Source organism: Alosa alosa, chromosome 15 (assembly GCF_017589495.1).
Source record: "Alosa alosa isolate M-15738 ecotype Scorff River chromosome 15, AALO_Geno_1.1, whole genome shotgun sequence".
Taxonomy (NCBI): Eukaryota; Metazoa; Chordata; class Actinopteri; order Clupeiformes; family Clupeidae; genus Alosa; species Alosa alosa.
Window position 1 is genome coordinate 32,515,241 of NC_063203.1, and position 22,696 is coordinate 32,537,936.

Genomic DNA, 22,696 nt, shown 5'->3' on the forward strand with positions numbered 1-22,696 from the left:
GCTAGTTGTGTCATCATCCACGGCAGCTAGTTCACCTGTGTCGCCAAATCACGGCGCTGGTTGACCTGTGTCATCGTCCGGCTAGTTCACCTGTGTCGCCGTCACGGCGCTGGATTCACCTGTCATCGTCCACGGCGCTGGTTGTCATCATCACGGCGCTGAATTTGTCATCATCACGGCTAGTTGTGTCATCATCCACCGGCGCTGGTTGTGTCATCATCCTGACGCTAGTTCACCTGTGTCATCACGACGCTAGTTGTGTCATCGTCACGACGCTAGTTCACCTGTGTCATCGTCACGACGCTAGTTCACCTGTGTCATCGTCACGACGCTAGTTCACCTGTGTCATCATCACGACGCTAGTTGTGTCATCATCACGACGCTAGTTCACCTGTGTGTCATCGTCCACGGCGGCTAGTTGACCTGTGTCATCGTCCACGGCGCTAGTTCACCTGTGTCATCGTCCGGCTAGTTCACCTGTGTCATCGTCACGGCAGCTAGTTCACCTGTGTCATCGTCCGCGGCGCTGGTTGTGTCATCATCCGGCGCTGGTGTGTCATCATCCGGCAGCTAGTTCACCTGTGTCATCGTCCGGCGCTGGTTGTCATCATCCACGGCGCTGAATTTGGCCTTCATCATCCACTGACGCTAGTTCACCTGTGTCATCGTCACGACGCTAGTTCACCTGTGTCATCATCACGACGCTAGTTCACCTGTGTCATCATCACGACGCTAGTTGTGTCATCATCCGGCTAGTTGTGTCATCATCCGCGGCGCTAGTTCACCTGTGTGTCATCGTCCTGACGCTAGTTCACCTGTGTCATCGTCCGCGGCGCTAGTTCACCTGTCATCTGCGGCCTTTAGTTCACCTGTGTCATCATCACGGCTGACTAGCTGTGTCATCATCACGGCTAGTTGTGTCATCATCCTGACGCTAGTTGTGTCATCATCCATGACAGCTAGTTCACCTGTGTCATCATCACGACGCTTAGTTGTGTCAGGCCATCCTTAAAAATATTTGTGTTTGCAGTAACAGCCAAAAAATTAAAAATGGGTGGGTGAGTAGGTCAATATTTTTTTTTCAAGATTCAAAGTAAAAAAAAAGTACAATTTTGGTCATGGTGACGATTACGTGGAATGAATATACAAATATTATACATTGTGTAACTGGCTGAGTCTTCTTACGTGCCTTCAGAAGCTCATTGCAAACCTCATTCTGATGGGTTATATAGACCAGCCTTTCTCAAACTTCTTTGACCTGAGGCCCGGTTATGGCAGACTTTTGGGTCGCGGGCTCATCTATGTACCAGAAGAAGGCTACAATAGCTCTTAAGCTGACGTTATATTGAAATTTGACTATACAATACTCAATGCTATACAGTGTATTATACAGTCTCTGCTCTGTTTCTAAGGAAGTTCCAAAAACAACGTCGTTCTATTAAGTTTAGTTAAATAAATAAATAGCCTTCCAACAGGTTGAAGCCCGGGCTTTATTACCAACACGTTATCGATTAGTTTCAGTTTCTCGGCATGAGCCCAACATGTTGAATGAATACTCATACCAACACTTAGTGGGGCTCCATGTTTAATGACATCGATAGCAGAAGCGTTTGTTTTCTTTTTGTGATCCAGTTTTCTTCGATCAACTGCGCCAGCAAATTATCAAGATGAAGCACGAGACCTAATTTCACTCCACGACTCCAGCGGACCAACTAGTCTCTATGTTGCGGACCCATATTTTGAGAAATGCTGAATAGACCACAACTAATTTAAATACTCCGACACGGGTCACCGCGACTAGAAGGGATGAGAAAGATTCGGCCACAGTTCTTCCAGAACTGCGCTAAGCAAAAGTTTATCAGTTTGTGTGAATGAAACGGCGCAGCCATAGGTGACATGCGAAACCAATGGTGTAGAGATGACGCCACAGGTTTTTTTTTTTTTGCGAGCTTCACGCTTGCGGCTGTAGGCAATTTATTCACAATACTTGGGCCTACTAAAAGAAATATTATTTTATTGGCATTTTGTATTTGTTGTTTAGAGTAAAAACAATCGGTCGGCATATTAACGCAAGTTTGCTAAATCGGTAAGTCGGTTTGACTAAAAGGGGAAAAAATAATACGTAATGGTTCTAATTGACAGGGCTTGGTCGGTTACGCAAACGAAACATTTTAAGATGGCCTTATCACACGACCCCATGGGGCATGTGTGTGTTAGGGGCATTAGGGCATGTGTGCGTTAGGGGGCATGTGTGAATGGAGTGTTAGGGGCATTAGGCATGTGTGTGCGTAGTAATAGGGGTACAAAAGAAAGTACTAGGGGCATGTGTGTGTGCTAGGGGCATGTGTGTGCTAGGGGCATTAGGGGCATGTGTGTGTGTTAGGGGCATGTGTGTGTGCAAGGGGCATTAGGGGCATGTGTGTGCTAGGGGCATTAGGGGCATGTGTGTGTGTTAGGGGCATGTGTGTGAATGGGAGTGCAAGGGCATTAGGGTGTGTGTGTGTGTGTGTAAAAGGTGAGAGTGCAAAGACAAAAGTAGGGGCATTAGCATGTGTGTGTGTGTGTGTGTGTGTGTGTGTATGTGAGAGTGCAAGGGGCATGTGTGTGTGTGTGTGTGTGTCTGTGTCTGTGTCTGTGTCTGTGTCTGTGTGTGTGTGGGAGTGCAAGGGGCATTACTATGATGGCATGAAAATCGCTTATTTTCAAACATTAAGAAGGTTGCTCGACACAACATGAACTCTTTGCCCAAGTATCACTTGCTTCAAAACCTTTTTAGTAAACTCTGTGCACACACAATGTTCTCACTGCTTGAGTTTATGTGTCCTGGTGATGCTTCAAGTACTTTCATGTTCTGTTTTTTTTTAACGTCACCCAAGATAGCCTGTCTTGCCGTCTGCCATGCACATGCGTCGTCACGGCTATGTGTGTGTGCTAGGGGCATTAGGGGCATGTGTGTGCTAGGGGCATTAGGGGCATGTGTGTGTGCAAGGGGCATTAGGGGCATGTGTGTGAATGGGAGTGCTAGGGGCATTAGGGGCATGTGTGTGAATGGGAGTGCTAGGGGCATTAGGGGCATGTGTGTGCTAGGGGCATTAGGGGCATGTGTGTGTGCAAGGGGCATTAGGGGCATGTGTGTGAATGGGAGTGCTAGGGGCATTAGGGGCATGTGTGTGCTAGGGGCATTAGGGGCATGTGTGTGTGCAAGGGGCATTAGGGGCATGTGTGTGTGCAAGGGGCATTAGGGGCATGTGTGTGTGTTAGGGGCATGTGTGTGTGCAAAGGGGCATTAGGGGCATGTGTGTGTGCAAGGGGCATTAGGGGCATGTGTGTGAATGGGAGTGCTAGGGGCATTAGGGGCATGTGTGTGTGCTAGGGGCATGTGTGTGTGCTAGGGGCATTAGGGGCATGTGTGTGTGCTAGGGGCATTAGGGGCATGTGTGTGTGTGCTAGGGGCATTAGGGGCATGTGTGTGCTAGGGGCGTGCATGTGTGTGAATGGGGCATGTGTGTGTTTAGGGGCATGTGTGTGTGCAAGGGGCATTGTGGGGGGCATTAGGGGCATGTGTGTGTGCTAGGGGCATTAGGGGCATGTGTGTGTGCAAGGGGCATTAGGGGCATGTGTGTGTGCTAGGGGCATTAGGGGCATGTGTGTGTGTGCTAGGGGCATTAGGGGCATGTGTGTGTGTTAGGGGCATTAGGGGCATGTGTGTGTGCTAGGGGCATTAGGGGCATGTGTGTGTGCTAGGGGCATGTGTGTGAATGGGAGTGCAAGGGGCATTAGGGGCATGTGTGTGTGTGTGTGTGTGCTAGGGGCATTAGGGGCATGTGTGTGTGCTAGGGGCATTAGGGGCATGTGTGTGTGTGTGTGTGTGTGTGTGTGTGTCTGTGTGTGTGTGGGAGTGCAAGGGGCATTACTATGATGGCATGAAAATCGCTATTTTTCAAACACTAAGAAGGCTCGACACAACATGAACCTTTGCTCCAAGTATCACTCTGCTTCAAAACCTTTCTTTTTAGTAAACTCTGTGCACACACACAATGTTCTCACTGCTTGAGTTTATGTGTCCTGGTGATGCTTCAAGTACTTTCATGTTCTGTTTTTTTTTAACGTCACCCAAGATAGCCTGTCTTGCCGTCTGCCATGCACATGCGTCGTCACGGCTACATAAACAAATCTTGCACACAGGCTGTTGGGTCCTTTTTTACGTTTGATTTTATTCTCAAAAAACGATCGTTTGCATCATGTGAAGCAGGCGTGTTGGTTCCCCAACATGATGAGCTCTTTCAAATGTAAAACTTCCAATGCATATCGTGCCCGTGTGTCCCAACCCCAACCGAACCCGAAATATGTCCGAACCCCACTACAATTTCTAAATGTCCGAACCCCACTACAATTTCTAAATATGTCCGAACCCGAGCCTGACACTAGTTTTTGTGTTTGTGTGTGTGTGTGTGTGTGTGTGTGTGTGTGTGTGTGTGTGTGTGTGTGTGTGTGTGTGTGTGTGTGTGTGTGTGTGTGTGTGTGTGTGTGTGCCTGCCTGCCTTTTCAGTGTTTATTGCTGTCACCTGTGTGTGTGTGTGTGTGTTTCAGATCCCTCCCTCAGTGCTGATAGGGTTGTGTGTGTGTGTGTGTGTGTGTCTGTGTCTGTGTGTGTGTGTGTGTGTTCAGATCCCTTCCTCAGTGCTGGTGTGTGTGTGTGTGTTCAGATCCCTCCCTCAGTGCTGATGTGTGTGTGTGTGTGTGTGTGTGTGTGTTCAGATCCCTCCCTCAGTGCTGATGTGCGTGTGTGTGTGTGTGTGTGTGTGTGTTCAGATCCCTCCCTCAGTGCTGGTGTGTGTGTGTGTGTGTGTGTCAGATCCCTCCCTCAGTGCTGTGTGTGTGTGTGTGTGTGTGTGTGTGTTCAGATCCCTCCCTCAGTGCTGATACTGGGCCAGGGGTGGGTGTGGTCTCTCCCGTCGTTAGCAGTAACGGCATGGCGATGGAACACTGGTTGCCTATCAGCAGGGCAGAGGAAATCATCGAGCGCCACCAACTAGAACTCATGAGGTTACTGAGCGGACCAGAGAGCATCACAAGTACGAACACACACACACACTCTCACACACACACACACACACACGGAACTACATGGACACACATACACACAGTGAAATGAACCTACACACACACACACAGAGCGAGAGAGACATGTATGTTGACTCTATTGTGTTTGATGAGAGAGACGTATATGTTGACTCTGTTCTGTTTGATGTTTGCTAAGGGGGTGTGTGTTTGTGTGTGTGTGTGTGTTTGATGTTTGTTAAGGGTTGTCCTCTTGGGCTCAAGTGCTTCAGAATGAACCTGACGTTCAGGTAAGCTCTCAAACACACACACATACCCCTAACACACACACACACACATCCCTAACACACACACACACACGTGTAACTCACTCCAGCCAACCGGATGGTGTTATTTGTGACTGCTGTAGTGTTAGTTTAGTGGTGTTGGTGTACTGGTGTTATGTTACCACATTAACACTCAACACCACACTAACAGTAATCAGTATTGACTCTAGATGTATATTTCATATTGTGTGTGTGTGTGTGTGTGTGTGTACAGGAGCCGGCAGCCTTGGGTGAAGCCCCAGGTGATGCCTGTAGACCAGGTGCGGAGTATTCCATCTTACAATCTTCAGGTGAGGGGGGCTGCCAGCCTCATAAGTGTGTGTTAGAGCTGTGTCCTGTGTGTGTGTTAAGGGTGTGTGTTAAGGGTGTGTGTGTGTGTGTGTGTGTGTGTGTGTGTGTGTTAGGGATTTGTGTGTGTGCGCGCATGTGTATGTGTGTATTAGGGATTTGTGTGTGTATGTGTGTGTGCGCATGTGTGTGTTTGGGATGTGTGTGTGTGTGTGTGTGTGTGTGTTTTCCTCTTCAACTCAAACCATAGTCCTCCTCTGTGTGTGTGTGTGTTTCCTCTTCAACCCAAACCATAGTCCTCCTCTGAGTGTGTGTGTGTGTTTCCTCTTCAACCCAAACCATAGTCCTCCTCTGTGTGTGTGTGTGTGTGTGTGTTTCCTCTTCAACCCAAACCATAGTCCTCCTGTGTGTGTGTGTGTGTGTTTCCTCTTCAACCCAAACCATAGTCCTCCTCTGTGTGTGTGTGTGTGTGTGTGTGTTCCTCTTCAACCCAAACCATAGTCCTCCTCTGTGTGTGTGTGTGTGTGTGTGTGTTTTCCTCTTCAACCCAAACCATAGTCCTCCTCTGTGTGTGTGTGTGTGTTTCCTCTTCAACCCAAACCATAGTCCTCCTCTGTGTGTGTGTGTGTTTCCTCTTCAACCCAAACCATAGTCCTCCTCTGTGTGTGTGTGTGTTTCCTCTTCATCCCAAACCATAGTCCTCCTCTGTGTGTGTGTGTGTGTGTGTGTTTCCTCTTCAACCCAAACCATAGTCCTCCTCTGTGTGTGTGTGTGTGTGTGTGTGTGTGTGTGTTTTTCCTCTTCAACCCAAACCATAGTCCTCCTCTGTGTGTGTGTGTGTGTGTGTGTTTTTTTTCTTCAACCCAAACCATAGTCCTCCTCTGTGTGTGTGTGTGTGTGTAGGTCATTCCTCTCTCAGTTTCCTAGGTAACAGCTTTATCAAGTACAGTGTTTATATTTGGTGTGTGTGTGTGTGTGTGTGTGTGTGTGTGTTTCCTCCTCAGTTAGCTTCCTGCCACTGCATCCAGAGACAGACTCCTCCCCCTCATCATACGGCTCAACACACACACGCACAGACCAGGTACACACACACACACACACACACACAGAGGTATGATAATACACACACACACACACACACACACACACACACACAGAGGTATGATAATACACACACACACACACAGAGGTATGATAATACACACACACACACACACAGAGGTATGATAATACACACACACACACACACACACACACACACACACACAGAGGTATGATAATACACACACACACACACACAGAGGTATGATAATACACACACACATCACACACACACACAGGTGTATGATGAGGTCATTCATGTTATTTCATGTCTTGTTTTGTCAGCAGTGGGATGATTCTCTGAACCGTATTGTTGGCCAGTTTTCATGCTTAGCTACCAGCAACCAATCAGATCTCGGCGTCCCACACCAAGCCTCCACCAGCAACCAATCAGATCTCAGCCTCCCACACCACACCTCCACCAGCAACCAATCAGATCTCAGCCTCCCACACCAAGCCTCCACCAGCAACCAATCAGAGCTCAGCCTCCCACACCAAGCCTCCACCAGCAACCAATCAGAGCTCAGCCAGCTGATTGGCCAGCTGTCTTGCCAGTCATCTCCGTCTGCCTCTGGAAGGGAGCTTGTTGGGCGGGGCTCAGCTGACTCAGCTCATTGTCTGATTGGTCAGATTTCAGAGGGCCCTCCTTTCTATGAAAACAGTAGGGAGGAGCTAAGAATGAGACAGCGGATTGGTCAGACTCCTGGGCAGGAGGCAGGTAATTGGTTGGCAGAGACGTGGGACTCAAGCCTGCTCATTGGTCAGGGCCCTACCTTCCAAGCTGGACCACCAGTTGACCTGCAGCAGAGTACAGGTATACACACACACACACACACTGCTGAGTTGAACTAATTGGTTCATCTTCATGCTGTTCAAATGGATACCCGTAAGTGATCTGAAGAGTGACATTTTAACTGTGTGTGTTTGGGGGCAGCCATGGCCTAATGGTTAGGGCTTCCAGCTTGTTCAATCCCCGACCAGTAGGAAAGGAGCCGCTGTTGTTGCAGGCAGCTCACTGCGTTTGGATTAGTGTGTGCTTCACCTCACTGTGTGTTCACTGTGTGCTGAGTGTGTTTCACTAATTGACGGATTGGGATTAGTGCAGAGACCAAATTTCCCTCACGGGATCAAAAGAGTAAATATACTTCTACTTACTTACTGTGTGTGTGTGTGTGTGTGTAGTAGACTCTTTCCATCCTCTGGAGGCGGAGCTTACACTTGGCCATCTGAGTGTTGATGCGGAGGACGACACCTCCCTTCTGAGAGCAGACTCCTCCCACCTATCCCAGCAGGCCGTGCAGCAGTCACTCTTCCAGACATCCTTGTCCCTCAACCCCCTGCAGCTATCCATCTCTGGTCTCCATGACAACCTGAGTCCTCAAGTAAAACTTGCACTCCCTGCCAGCCCCACCCACAGGAAACATCTCCTTAGCCAATCAGAGGAGGGAACAGAGATCATGCCCCTCTGGGACCGGATACTGGTGGGTGTGGTTGTCTGTGTGTCTGTGTGTCTGTGTGTGTGTGTGTGTGTGTGTATGCAGGGTTCCCACAGTCATGGAATTAAGGAAATTCATTGAAAATTTTGGGAAAGTGGTTTCTTTTAGGTTTCTTTTAGTCATCCCAGGGACGTAGGTAGGAGATAGAGATGGCTCGGCCTCAACGTGTCTTTAATAAGAACCAACTGAACTGATTGAACATGTCTAATAAGAACGACAACTGAACGAACGTGTCTTTTAATAAGAACTAATCGATTCGATCAAACGTGTCTTTAATAAGAATGAACTGAACTGATACAGTTTCCACTTCTCGTCGATAGTCCGTTCGTTCTTTCGGCCTCTGTGTTCAGTGTTGAGTGACTGAGAACAGCTTTATTTCCATGGCTCCGCTTCCTTGGGGGCGAGAGCCAGCCAATTGTATGCCTTCATAGGGCGAGAGCTAGCGAATCGTATGCCTTCATAGGGCGAGAGCTAGCCAATCGTATGCCTTCATAGGGCGAGAGCTAGCCAATCGAATGCCTTCATAGGGCGAGAGCCAGCCAATTTTATGTCTTCATAGGGCGAGAGCCAGCCAATTTTATGCTGTTGTCTGTATTGAGTCTAGGATGTTCTCATCAAATTTTAGCCAGTGAGAGAAACCATAGCAACCATTTCCATGAGAGAAAAAAAAAACAAATCTACTGAATCACAACTGCCTCGTTCCGCCCGCTCATGACGTTATTGTTCAGTCTCTTGTTCTTTCCTCTCATGATGTTCTCGTTCATGGCTTCCAACATAACTGCAGTATGATCAAAAGGGGTTGAAGCCTTTTCATTCATCACGTTTTTGCCAAGGTTTTAAACATGTCGGTCAGCGTATTGGGTCTTTATTTCTTGTTTCTTTATCTTGATAGTTTACATTACATTACATTACATTACATTACATTTGGCTGACGCATTTTTAAGCAAAGCGACTAACAACATGGTAAACAGTTTAAGTTTTAAAGCAATTCTCTCAACAATTTTAGGACAAGTGTCGGTTCAAGACTGGTGGTAAGTGCTAGGATCAGCATAGTTGTATATTTAGCTTACGTCTTCGTAGATAGTAGCCTAGGCTACACCATTAGGCCATCTTGAGAATAAAACACTTCACGGCTGCTAACGATCATCCTCCACAACCACGAGGATCTAACGGTAAACGGTTGTTCGTCGCCTTTTTGCTGCTTGAATTTCCCCTTGGGGATCAATAAAGTGTCTGTCTATATCTATCTTCTTACTGTAAAACCAACTGTTAGGGCCTACACAAGTGGTTGGCATCTCGGTCAATATTTGATATTAAAATTTCAATTCTGAAACTGTGTAGCCTAAACAACCCCTGAACAAGGCGAACGATTGGCGAACTGAACAAGGCGAACGATTGGCGATTACCACTACTAGGAGATGCGCCATGTCCAGAACTGGACTGCTTCCTTCATAGACACAAAGGAAGGGGAGAGAGCATGGTGTCCCATTTCAACCTGTTGTGTAAAGGAAGCATTTTGTACTCAAAGGCCATGAATAATTATGGAAATGTCTTTCAAGGTCATCGGAAAGTCATGGAAAAGTTTTGAAATGTTGTCAGTGAAAATGTGTGTGTGTGGCTGGGAGTTTTTTTTTTCTTGTGTATGGGTGGAGTTGGTACTTATACTGTGTGTAACTGTTAGGGGTGTCACGATTCATTTCGATTTTCGATATTTTTTAATTATTATTATTATTAATGCATTTTTTATGATGTTTACTTTTTTGGCTTTTTTCCCAATTCTGTTTCAGGGGGCTTTTATTTTGAAACTGTTCATCCCATGAGCTAGTAGGCTAAATAGACCGGAACAGAGTTAACATAGTGTGAACATGGTGACATGAAACCGCACAGAACGATCATTTAATTTCACCTCACTCCCATGAAACCACACAGAACGATCATTTAATTTCACCTCACTCTCATGAAACCGCACAGAACGATCATTTCACCTCACTCCCATGAGACACAAGGTTAGTGTTCATGGAATATTGCACCTATCATTGGGCAATATTTTATGCCTTTAAGTAATTTTGGACTGAAACTAGGTCTTTTCACTTGCTAAATTGAGTAAGTTAGTAGGCTAGTAACTGACGTGAATGAATGACATGCTTCCATACTGGTGATCTCAGAGTAGCAGGAGGGGCGGTCAGTTGATGTGTTTTTTTTAACTAGCTGCAGCCTAACGTTAGAGGAGTGTTAGCGGAGTGTTTGTTGATGCACCGCAGTTCAACAGGTGTTTGTGTTGTTTTGCCTATTGCAGGGCTCTACACTAACATATTTTTTGGGCGCACAGTCAGTTCTGTACTTAACTTACACATAATCTAACATTATACTGCAGCTAACAGTTAAACATGCCAGTGCACCAATTGCGAATATTAAGAATGACTGACAACATTTAGGCTACAGGAAGGATTTTAAAGATCAGTGCCTACTTTATTTTCAGTCTGTTCTATTTTCCTACATTTTGTTAATGTAAAATAATATAATACATTGCCATATTTGCATTTAGCCTGTATATCAAGTATCCTGCCAAATGTAGGCTAATTTATTTATTTGTGAATCCATCTATAGCTAATCCAAATATGCCCATGGTGACTTATCTGACTGCATACTGCCTAATACTACTAAAACAGTCCATTTTGTCTTCCACAAAACCCAACATAGGCTAATTAAGGATATATGTTTTATAGTTTTTATTTGAAATATCTGCATTGATGGGGGCAGTAGGCAAACGTCAGGAAGCCTGGAGTTGTCAGTAGCGTTCTACCTTTGAATAAAATGGGAGTATTACGGGAGGCTACTTTTGTGCCGGTTCGCTACAGCTATATTGCATATTGCAGCCAATACGTCAACTGGGCTAAAAGGATTGTTAGTAGAGATGCACCGATAGATCGGCTGGTGGCCGGAATCGGACGATTTTCACATGATCGGCCATGACCGGTGACCGGCCGGTCAGTCTGAGACATGACGATTTTATCCCGGTCAAATGCACTTGTGCGCCACAATTGTAACAACACCCAGTTGTACAATTGTAACAACACCGACCCATCAGGGCTGGATGTAGGGCTACAAAGAAAGCGCTAATAGGCTACTGAGTTTTTCTATGCAGCAAACGCTGTGCTTTGCCATTGGCCTACTGCGTGGAATTTACTAAGCTGTCACTTCATTAGGCTACGTAAATATCGCTCATCACCGCCCGTCACTGCCGCTAATTGCGTGCCCACAGCTGAACCACAAGCTCTGCTGAACGGAGATAACCGATTGCGACATTAAAAATAATCAAAGTTTAGCGATCATAGGCTACATAATAAGTCAACAAGCAGCAACATACAGTAGCCCTAGTAGTTCTACTCCACTTTAAAAAAAAAAAAAATACTCGGAACTATTTACTGCACGTAGACTAGGGCTATGCCTTAAAATACCCTAGTAGATTGAGAAGTGGATGTTGTGAAAGTGAACAAATGATGGCCTATTAGAAAGGCAAACATAGTAGCCTACAATGAAGAAAACTGATGCTCTGAATACTGAATCAGCCGTCTCTGAAAGTTTCTATAGCCTAATTGATGCATTTAACCGGAATTTGGATTTAAATTTTTCACCGCAAAACAGACGTGCACTGTTTTCATATATGGTGGAGCACCTTATCGCTATTAGCACTTCTCCCCTGTGTTTGGTGATGGTCTAGGCTGCTACCACTTTTCCCTCGCCCTCCCATAAATTCATCAATGCATATGAAAATATGTTACATGGTAGCATGTTCAAATGTATCATGAAAATTGTTCTTATATCTTTAGTTGGATATTGGATGTGAGAAGAATAAAATGGGTGTTCCATAACTTAACTTAATCCATCATTTGGTACTGCAGCTGAAGTTAGACTTGAAGAAGAATCTGTCTGCTCACTGGTTCCATTTTTTTTAACAGCCATTTCATTATTTATAAGTTGATTACATGTCTATATTAACATGTTCTATCAAAGAAAAGATCGAAAATAACTATTTGTGTGTGTGCAGTAAATTGGTTAGAAGAAATGAAATCGGAATCGACTGAAATCGGTATCGGCAGGTCAAACTATGAAAAATCGGTATCGGCCCAGAAAATTGCAATCGGTGCATCTCTACATGTTAGGTTACCTTTCCTTCTCTCACTGCATTCTCAGAATCTCATCCTGTTCCTCCTATATCCGATGAATTCGGTGGATAGAAGAACTAATTTCTTCAATCTTTGCATCTTGGCTGGCTAGTCTAACTTTCCGCTTTTTCTGCCATCTTGGATTTGATAGAAGCGACTACTAGCGAGTCACAACGCGAAACTGCTAACGTTGATGGGAGGTGTAGTTTTTATGCTGCATTCGCGACGTGATGGTTTATGGTTTGCACCAGTAATGTTTCTCGATGTTGCGGTGTATTTTGTAGACAAATATTGACATGGTTAGAAGTCATTCGCACCAGTGCGCCTAAATATTTTTTTGCACTCGCATGGCATCATTTTTACTCGCATGTGCGAGTGAAACAGGCGCACTGTAGAGCCCTGCTATTGGCATGCGTGTTGGAAGTGGCTACATCGTTGATTCTACCTTTGATTTCGAAGTTCGAGATCAAGATGAAATTTCAATTAATTTTCGACTTAAGATGGTAATCGTGACACCCCTAGTAACTGATTAATATCGTAACCGTGACACCCCTAGTAACTGTTAGGTGACGGGTGTGTTGCTAGGTGACTGGTGTGTTGTCTAGGTGATGGGTGTGTTGTTTTATAGGATCTGGACTGTGGGCGGGGCATCTTGGAAGAGTCCATGCTCTCATTGGTCAGTGTGAGTGACGTCACACTGAGCAGTTTCCACGGGGACGAGATCAATGAAGGAAAAGAGACGCCCAGAAACGCCTCTCCAACACACACCCCTCACACACACGCCCCACACACACTGGAATCCTCAGGAAAAGACACAGACACACACATCTCACACACACACACAGGAGGAAGAGGAACAGGAGATGGTGGACACACCCACCTCACACACACACCACACACACAAACAGAGTGGAGGAGAAAACCAAATTGGAGCACAGGTGAGACCACACACACACACACACAGCTACTGCTTACACTGTCTACACTGTTTACTGGCTATATTAGCCCATATGTACAACCCCTCCCTCCATCTCCCAGTCTGGACTGTGGTCTAACATCACATCATACTTGACCAATGGCTGATACCCTATTACTGCAAAGCTATCCTTGCACTGCTGCTTTAATTCTTATATTACTATTTTTACATTTTTTCTCCATTTTGTCCATATAATTATACTATAACTGTTATATTACTATGCTTACATTTTTCTCTTATATTGTCCATACTGGTCTCTTAAATTGCCCATATTTATTGCTGGTCGCTAGACTTTAACCCTGCACTGTTGGCACTACCATCATGACACACACCTTACTGAGCACCTTACCATGGCATATTGAATCACAGGGTCAGTCCCTGCCCTGTCACTGCAAGCGCCTCATGCCTATACATTACACATTAGCCTATACATTACACATTAGCCTATACATTACATTAGTCAAGTCAAGTTTATTTATATAGCACATTTCATACACAGAGGTCATTCAATGTGCTTTACATAAACAAAACCAAACAATAATAACAAATAAAAGCATAGAATGGCCATATAGTCAAAGAATAGTTAAACGGTAAAGATCAAAGGCAAAAGTAGTAAAAAAAGTAATAAAAGACAAAGTAGAATAATTATCAAGGCAGATTCAGAATTTGTAACTTCGGCACAGTTAGCAGAAAGCCGCCTGAGAACAGTTTGGTCTTAAGTCTAGATTTAAAACTGGCTACAGTTGGGGCCTTTTAATGTCATCCAAAAGTTGGTTCCACAGCTGAGCCGCATAGAAGCTAAAAAAAGTGCTTCACCATGTTTAGTTCTAACTGTAGGTTTTACTAGCAGGTTTTTCACCTGGGACCTGAGAGGATCTAAAAGGTGTGTACTGCTGAAGCATGTCTGACAAGTATTTAGGTCCTGCTCCATTTACTGATTTATAAACAAGCAATAGTGCTTTAAAGTCAATTCTGTGACTTACTGGAAGCCAGTGCAAGGACTTAAGAATTGGAGTAATGTGGTCAGTTCTTTTAGTTTTTGTTAGAGTCCTAGCTGCTGCATTTTGTATCACCTGAAGCTGTTTAATAGTCTTTTTAGGAATGCCTGTGAACAGTCCATTGCAGTAATCAACCCTGCTGGAGATAAATGCATGAATGAGTTTTTCTAAGTCATGTTTTGACATCAGCCCTCTGAGTTTGGTAAAATTTTTGAGGTGGTAAAAAGCTGATTTAGTTATCGCTTTCATGTGGCTGTTGAAATTTAGATCACTGTCAATTAATACACCAAGATTTTTAACAGTATCCTTTTGCCTTCAACCCTTTTGTGTCAAGGAGAGTGGCAACCCTAAGTCTTTCCTCATTTTACCAAATATAATTACTTCAGTTTTTTCTTTGTTCAGCTGAAGACAATTTTGAGACATCCAGGTGTTGATTTGTTCTATACACTGACACATAGATTCAAGAGGACCATAGTCGTTTGGTGATAGAGCTAAGTAAATTTGTGTCATCTGCATAGCTATGATATGAAATCAAATTATTTTGAAGGATTTGTCCAAGTGGGAGCATATAGAGGTTGAATAATAGTGGCCCCAAGATCGACCCCCTGGGGAACACCACAGGTCAAGGACGTTGGTGTTGAGGTACAGTTTCGATGGCAACAAAGAAGCTCCTTTCTTGTAGATATGATTTTAGCCAGCTGATAACTATGCCTGTAAATCCAACCCAGTGTTCTAGTCTGTGTAGTAAAATATTGTGATCAACAGTGTCAAATGTGTTGAGGCGTATGTCATTGGAAACTTTAATGAGAGCTGTTTCAGTGCTGTGATTTGCCCGAAAACCAGACTGAAAGTAATCAAAATACCCATTTGATGTTAGGAAGGTGGTTAATTGATTAAAGACTACTTTTTCAATAATTTTGCCAATAAAAGGTAGATTGGATATGGGCCTGTAATTGTTTAGCATGGAGGCATCCAGGTTATTCTTCTTGAGAAGTGGCTTTACAACAGCTGTTTTCAGTGACTTAGGAAAAGTGCCAGACAGCAGTGATACATTTACAATTTGAAGGACATCCAAGCTATGAGGTGAAAAACAGTTTTGAAGAAATTGGTAGGCAGAGTGTCTGACGATGTGGAAGAGCTGAGATTCTGTACCGCTTTTTCAAGTGTTTCAGTAGTCATCAAGCTGAACTCTGACATCAAGTTTAGTTTCCCTCTGTTTGTTGCTGGAAGTTCAGGTTGTTGAATTTGTAATTGAGCAGATATGTTGAGTCTGATTTTGTCAATTTTACCTTTAAAAAAAAATGATGAAAACTCATTGCATTTATTAGTTGAGAGAAGTTCAAGCTAATTGTGAGGGGGGATTTGTTAACTTATCAACAGTTGAAAATAAAATACAAGTGTTATTTGAACTTCTATTGATAATGTTAGAAAAGAAAAGACTGTCTTGCTTTGCATATTTCAGAGTTATATGTGGAGCATCTCTTTATGGATTTCATAGTGGATCTGAAATTTGTATTTACGCCATTTTCTTTCAGTCTTCCTACACTCTCTTTTTTTAGAAGTTTAACTGCTGGATTTTGCCTCCATGGTGCTTTCTGTTTGTCCTTAACTTTCTTGAATTGTAATGGAGCAATGTCATCCATAATGTTTGCCATTTTTGCATTAAAGTGATCAAATAAGTCTTCAGAGTCTGACAGTTGACTTGACTTGTGAAAGTGCTTGCTCAAAGAGAGCACTTGTCTGATCCTTTATGATTCTCCTTTTTACCATCATAGCTGTGTTTTGAGTGTGTGGGGACATAGACACATCAAAGAACACGCAGAAATGATCAGATAAGGCCAGGTCTTTAACAGCTGTAGAGACATCGAGACCCTTTGTAATAACAAGGTCGAGGGTATGGCCGAGAGAGTGTGTTGGCCCCTGTACATGCTGTGTTAGGGAGAAAGTATCGATTAGTGCAATGAATTCCTTGACATAATTGTTTTCAGGATTATCCACATGCAAGTTTAGATCCCCTGATATAATAAGACAGTCAAACTCTATGCAAACAACTGATAGCAGTTCACCTAGCTCTTCAAGAAAAACTTTAGCTGGATGTTTTGGAGGCCTGTAAATTGTCAGTAAGAAAATCTGAGGAGAAGACTTAATGCATGCACACAGATATTCAAATGAAGTAAAGTCACCGAATGACGACTGATTGCACTGAAAAGACGTCTTGAAAATTGTGGCTATCCCCCCACCTCTTTTATTTGCTCTGGTTAATGTGTAGCCTATACATTACACATTAGCATATATTACATTAGCCTATACATTACATTAGCCTATACATTACACATTAGCCTATACATTACATTAGCCTATACATTACATTAGCCTACATTCATGTGGATCCTTGTTTTAGGTTTTTTACTGTTCATTTTAGTCATGTGGATTTGTTTTTTTATCATCCTGTTTATGTTGTGTGTGGTGTCATAAGCTACTGGGACCTTGAATTATCCCTTGGGGATCAATAAAGTATCTGTCTGTCTGTCTATCTATCTGTCTATCTGTCTGTCTGATCCAGGTGTGTTTTTACCCAACTCCGGTTCTGTCATCGAACCCAGAGAACAAGGACAGTCCGGAACTTTCACTCCAAGCAGGTGTGTGTGGGAAAGAGTCATTGTTTGTGTGTGTGAGAGACAGAGTGTGTGTGTGTGTGTGTGTGTGTGTGTGAAGTCCCCATGTGTGTGTGTGTGTGTGTGTTTCAGCAAGTAAAGATGTAGTGAAGTGTGTGTGTGTGTCTGTGTGTTTCAGCAGGTGAGGGTGTACTGAAGCGTGTGGGAGAGGTGAAGATCAGCCCTGAACACAAAGACATGCACCAGCATACGAACAGGTAAACATATGGACAAAAAATAATATCTCGATATTTTTTGTGATTTTGACGATAACGATAATTAGTCGAAATCCTTTAAAAAAATTGTAGAAGTCTGAATTACTTTACAGCTCATTATTTATGAATAGCATCAATACAATAACAACCAATAACCTAACCTGTGACTTTTTAACCAAATCAACCAATGCATTGTCACTCTGACACATTTCCAATTTTGCCCACTTGTGTGTGTGTGTGTGGCAATGACATGGTCTAGCCAGCTACATGAAAGAAGATGACTAGGCCTAACAGTTTCCCAAGAGAAAGTCTGAAGCTGAAGTTCCTTTCAAAAACCTTTACTTACGATTCACTGTAAAACTAAGCAGACCAACAGAGTACATCTAAGTTATTTCCTTCGATGTTTTGTTTAAGAGAAATCATGTAGGCTAGCATTCCAAGTTTCAGAATAGAAACTAATGCGTTAGCTTATGGCTAATGTATATGAGAAATCCCATAGAGATGCTAACGGTTAGCATAATCGATACACGTAGATATTTAGAGCAAACTTCAGTCCATTTACAAAAGGGTTACATGAGAAGAGTTCTTTGTTTACAACTGACTATTAAAATACTCAAAGGCAAATGTTTTCTCTCCATATAATACCATATAGGAAAAAATGTGACTGTCTCATTAATGCTACGTCTGGATCTCGCTGCACAAAATAAACATTAGGCGTGCGTGTGACAACGTGGACCCACTAGCGATCATGTGACACTTACTCTGCTGCAAGGGGCTTCTCTTGCATAGCCCTCCTGGATTTAGTGAATGTATGGGGTTTCAATGCGTGATTTTGAGTTTTTTTCCCCCATAAGTAATTTAAATACTCGATAATGTATCGTTAAAACAACAATCACGATATTATCGCAGACGATATATATCGCCCACCCCTAGCACACACACACCTATATATACACACACACACACACACATATACACAAGCGAGCGAACTAGTGTGTGCTCTTCTGAACCCTCTGCCTAATTCTTAGTCAGTGATGTTTATGGAAGTGTGTGTGTGTGTGTGTGTTCTACAGGTTGCATAACCAGCTTGAGGAAGTGAGGCAGAGGAAGGAGATGCACCGTCGCCAGGCAACCAGCATTGTCAACCGTCAACGAGCACGAGAGTTCCAGCAGGTAACGTGTGTAGGGCTGGGCGATAAAACGATAGCGATATATATCGTGATAGGCATGTAATCGATATCAATAAAAATATGTAAGGGATAATGTTCACAGTAGGGCTGAAACGATTCATCGAGTTACTCGAATAACTCGATTACAAAAATTACTTGAGGCAAAAACCCTGCCTCGAAGCCTCATTAAATTCCTATGACGCGCACTATACACGCAGGTATTTGATTGTACCACACGGACCGTTGTTCAGGAAGCACACCACTAGCGCGTGAATCGTGATACATTCTGAATTTAGCTGGCGCAATGGCGGAGTCAAGATGTCCATAAATGGCAGAGAATGTCTAAAGTTTTCAAGTAAAGTTTCGGGATCTTTACATACTCAAAAAGGAAAAGAACACCAGCATCTGAACCGAAAACATCCACTCCATGCTGTTTCACCAAGCGTCAATAAAGTAGGCTATCTAGCCTATCTGCGTAGCCTATAGCCTACAATGATGTTGGCTTATTTTAATCACATACTGTATTTGTAGCGATGTCGTGATATACCGTAATGTTTAGCTTTGATGTTTTTAAGTAGTAAGCTTAAGAACCCTTCTTATACACCCTCATCTTCCCTCATGCACCCTCATCTTCCCTCACACACACACACACACACACACACACACACACACACACACACACACACACACACACACACACACACACACACAGGTTGCTAGGTTACCATAGCAAATAGGCTCACCCCAGAAATTATTTTTTAGTAGCCTAATGGTAAAATTATTTGTTAGTAGCCTAATGGTAGGCTATTTTTTAGTAGCCTAATGGTAAAATTATTTGTTAGCCTAATGGCAAATGCTGCAGGTGTAGAAATCTACATAAAACAGATATTTACTTTGATGTCAGGTCTAGATTACAGCATGAAACTTGTTGTGCATATTAATACATTAAATTGCTTTCCCTCTTCTCCCTCCCAGCACTTCACAACATAGTATGGGCAGCTTTGTTCGCCCAGCTAAGTCATGCACAAGAGGCTGCAATTTTACAGAGCGCATTTTGAACATTATTTAATTGTTGGCACTGGCACTTATAAACACTAAATAGGTAAATTGCAATAAATGGGCTTAGTTTTGGAGCCAAATGTTGGAGTTAGAATAAATACCTCTGTGCCAATTGCTTGATCATTTTACAGCCATGTCATTTTCGTTATGCATTATTTGTTTTGGTTGTTTAAAAATGCAAAAAACAAATTATCCGATTAATCGATCGATAAAGTGCTAGATTAATCGATTACAAAAAGAATCGATAGCTGCAGCCCTAGTTCACAGAAGTTAATGCACGGTCGACGCGAAGTTAAAACGGCCCCAACGCGAAGCGGAGGTTTAAGGTTTAAACCTCGTAAGTGCATTAATATCTGTGAACAGACCACCGTGGAGTCCATTATTCCGCTTATTCCACTGTTGCCACTTGCGTTGTGTTAATTTCCTGTTACAATTTAAACATTTTAATCGCTGAAATGGTCTTGTTTGTAGAACTAATTTCTTCCGACACATATCAACTAATTTCTCAACTTGCAGGACAAACTGCCGTTACTAGTTCTAAATGGATGGTTGCTACGGCCAAAGGCCAGTCGTTAGTTCTATCTCTCCCGTTGTCAAGCAGGCATATCCCAAGATTCTGATGAACTTTAGCTTTGAAACATCGCTATTTTACTTAGCCTGCTGTCATCCATCTAGCTAAAAGCCACCTCCGTCATATGCTACAATGTTGCCATGTTCTGAACGTCTGCATTTTACAGCTTGGATGCAACGTGACAGTTCATTTAAACTTAACGAGTTCGGCAAATTAAAAGTGTGATCTAATTCATAGGTGTGCAAATAACATACGGTTAATGGTCGTTCTAAATTACGTAGGACAATGGGAAATTCAACCAAGCAGTGGAATAAGTTCGATATAACATTCGATAATTAAAAGCAACACACACCTCCCGCCTTACGTTGTCCATAAATAATAAATAGACTAAATATATCTCGCATTGTAGCTAGTATGTGCAACTAGTAGTAGGCCTACCTTAACACAGACTCTCACTGAGTCCTTGCCCCCTTCAGCATGCACATCGTGCAAGACGACTGGCTAAATTGCTACTAACCCTTGAATTTCCCCTTGGGGATCAATGAAGTATGTATCTATCTATCTATCTATCTATCTAAATCCGGTTAGCCTCATTAGCACGCTGCACGAATTTGTTCAAAACTGTTGCATTCAAGTTGACTGCTAAGTTCTTATCATCTCAATCCCGATGTAAATGGAAAAGTATTTTCCAAGACTCAAACAGGCCTGTCCCAAGAAGAAAACATTCATTTGAAACGTGGGGAAACTGAACAGTCCAACCAGTAGACTATGATAAACTAGCCAATTAAGCTACTTTGTTTACAATATTTCCAGGCTTCAACCTTTACTGCTTTTCATTCAGACTTATATGCACATTTATTTGAGTGTTTTTCACGATTGTGTTGACATTTCTTTTCTCTATTTGCTTTGATTGATAGCTGAGGTGATTCAAATCAGATGAAGGTTAAGTTTAAAATAACAATGTTTAAATTGAACTTTTTTTCTTCTGGTCCTTATCTGAAATGGGTAAAAAAAAAAAAATGATAATTATAGATATCGACTGATATGAAACCCTTATATCGTGATACAGTTTTCAGCCATATTGCCCAGCCCTAAACGTGGTGTGTGTGTGTAGGCCGTAGCAAAGAGTGGGAGGTAACATGCTGCTGTTTGATAGCAAGAGCTGCCACTGACCTGATGTCACTAACTCCCTCTCTCTCCCTGTTTCTCCCTCTCTCTCTCTTTCTCCCTCTCTCTCTCTCTCTCTCTCTTTTTCTCTCTCTCTTGCTCGCTCGCTCTCTCTCTCCACCTTCACAGAAAACTCTACAGAAACTCCGGGCCAAGCCGACACAATCAGCTGAACACTGACCCCCCCTACACACACACTTGTTTTAAAATCATTTTATTCATTAAAGTTTTATTTAAACATTCTGTTTGTGTGTGTGTGTGTTTGACTTGGCGAAGACTGAATCTCTCCAGCAGCAGCAGCTACTCAACTGAAATAGTTTCAACACAGCAGCTACTGAACTGAAATAGTCACAACACAGCAGCTACTCAACTGAAATAGTGAAATAGTCTCAACACAGCAGCTACTCAACTGAAATAGTCTCAACACAGCAGCTACTCAACTGAAATAGTCTCAACACAGCTAGTCAACTGAAATAGTCTCAACACAGCAGCTACTTGACTGAAATAGTCTCAACACAGCAGCTACTCAACTGAAATAGTCACAACACAGCAGCTACTTGACTGAAATGGTCACAACACACAGCAGCTACTTGACTAAAATAGTCACAACACAAGCTACTCAATTGAAATAGTCACAACACAGCAGCTACTCAACTGAAATAGTGAAATAGTCACAACACAGCAGCTACTTGACTGAAATAGTGAAATAGTCTCAACACAGCAGCTACTTGACTGAAATAGTCTCAACACAGCAGCTACTCAACTGAAATAGTCACAACACAGCAGCTACTTGACTGAAATAGTGAAATAGTCTCAACACAGCAGCTACTTGACTGAAATAGTGAAATAGTCTCAACACAGCAGCTACTCAACTGAAAGTCACAACACAGCAGCTACTCGACTGAAATAGTCTCAACACAGCAGTCACAAATACAGCAGCTAGCAGACTGAAATAGTGAAATAGTCACAACACAGCAGCTACTTGACTGAAATAGTGAAATAGTCTCAACACAGCAGCTACTTGACTGAAATAGTCTCAACACAGCAGCTACTCAACTGAAATAGTGAAATAGTCACAACACAGCAGCTACTTGACTGAAATAGTGAAATAGTCTCAACACAGCAGCTACTTGACTGAAATAGTGAAATAGTCTCAACACAGCAGCTACTTGACTGAAATAGTCACAACACAGCAGCTACTTGACTGAAATAGTCTCAACACAGCAGCTACTTGACTGAAATAGTCTCAACACAGCAGCTACTTGACTGAAATAGTGAAATAGTCTCAACACAGCAGCTACTTGACTGAAATAGTCTCAACACAGCAGCTACTTGACTGAAATAGTCAAATAGTCTCAACACAGCAGCTACTTGACTGAAATAGTGAAATAGTCTCAACACAGCAGCTTCTTGACTGAAATAGTGAAATAGTCTCAACACAGCAGCTAC

The 22,696-nt window shown here is 43.1% G+C and overlaps 1 protein-coding gene across 5 annotated transcripts in view; it reads left to right on the top strand.

Annotated features, from left to right (window-relative positions):
- LOC125308557 overlaps positions 1-21,490 on the top strand; it is a 36,362-nt gene extending 14,872 nt beyond the window's left edge. For 2 of the 5 annotated variants that reach the window (XM_048265119.1, XM_048265123.1), the window contains exons 7-17: positions 4,905-5,075; positions 5,305-5,351; positions 5,602-5,677; positions 6,680-6,756; positions 7,062-7,590; positions 7,959-8,257; positions 13,067-13,376; positions 16,976-17,051; positions 17,206-17,284; positions 18,355-18,454; positions 21,377-21,490. In XM_048265119.1, the coding sequence (XP_048121076.1) occupies positions 4,905-5,075; positions 5,305-5,351; positions 5,602-5,677; positions 6,680-6,756; positions 7,062-7,590; positions 7,959-8,257; positions 13,067-13,376; positions 16,976-17,051; positions 17,206-17,212 (1,592 nt within the window). In that variant the 3' untranslated portion in view covers positions 17,213-17,284; positions 18,355-18,454; positions 21,377-21,490. The remainder of the gene's footprint in view (positions 1-4,904; positions 5,076-5,304; positions 5,352-5,601; positions 5,678-6,679; positions 6,757-7,061; positions 7,591-7,958; positions 8,258-13,066; positions 13,377-16,975; positions 17,052-17,205; positions 17,285-18,354; positions 18,455-21,376) is intronic. The other 3 variants (XM_048265122.1, XM_048265120.1, XM_048265121.1) reach the window with 3 other exon arrangements.
- Positions 21,491-22,696: the final 1,206 nt, after the last annotated feature.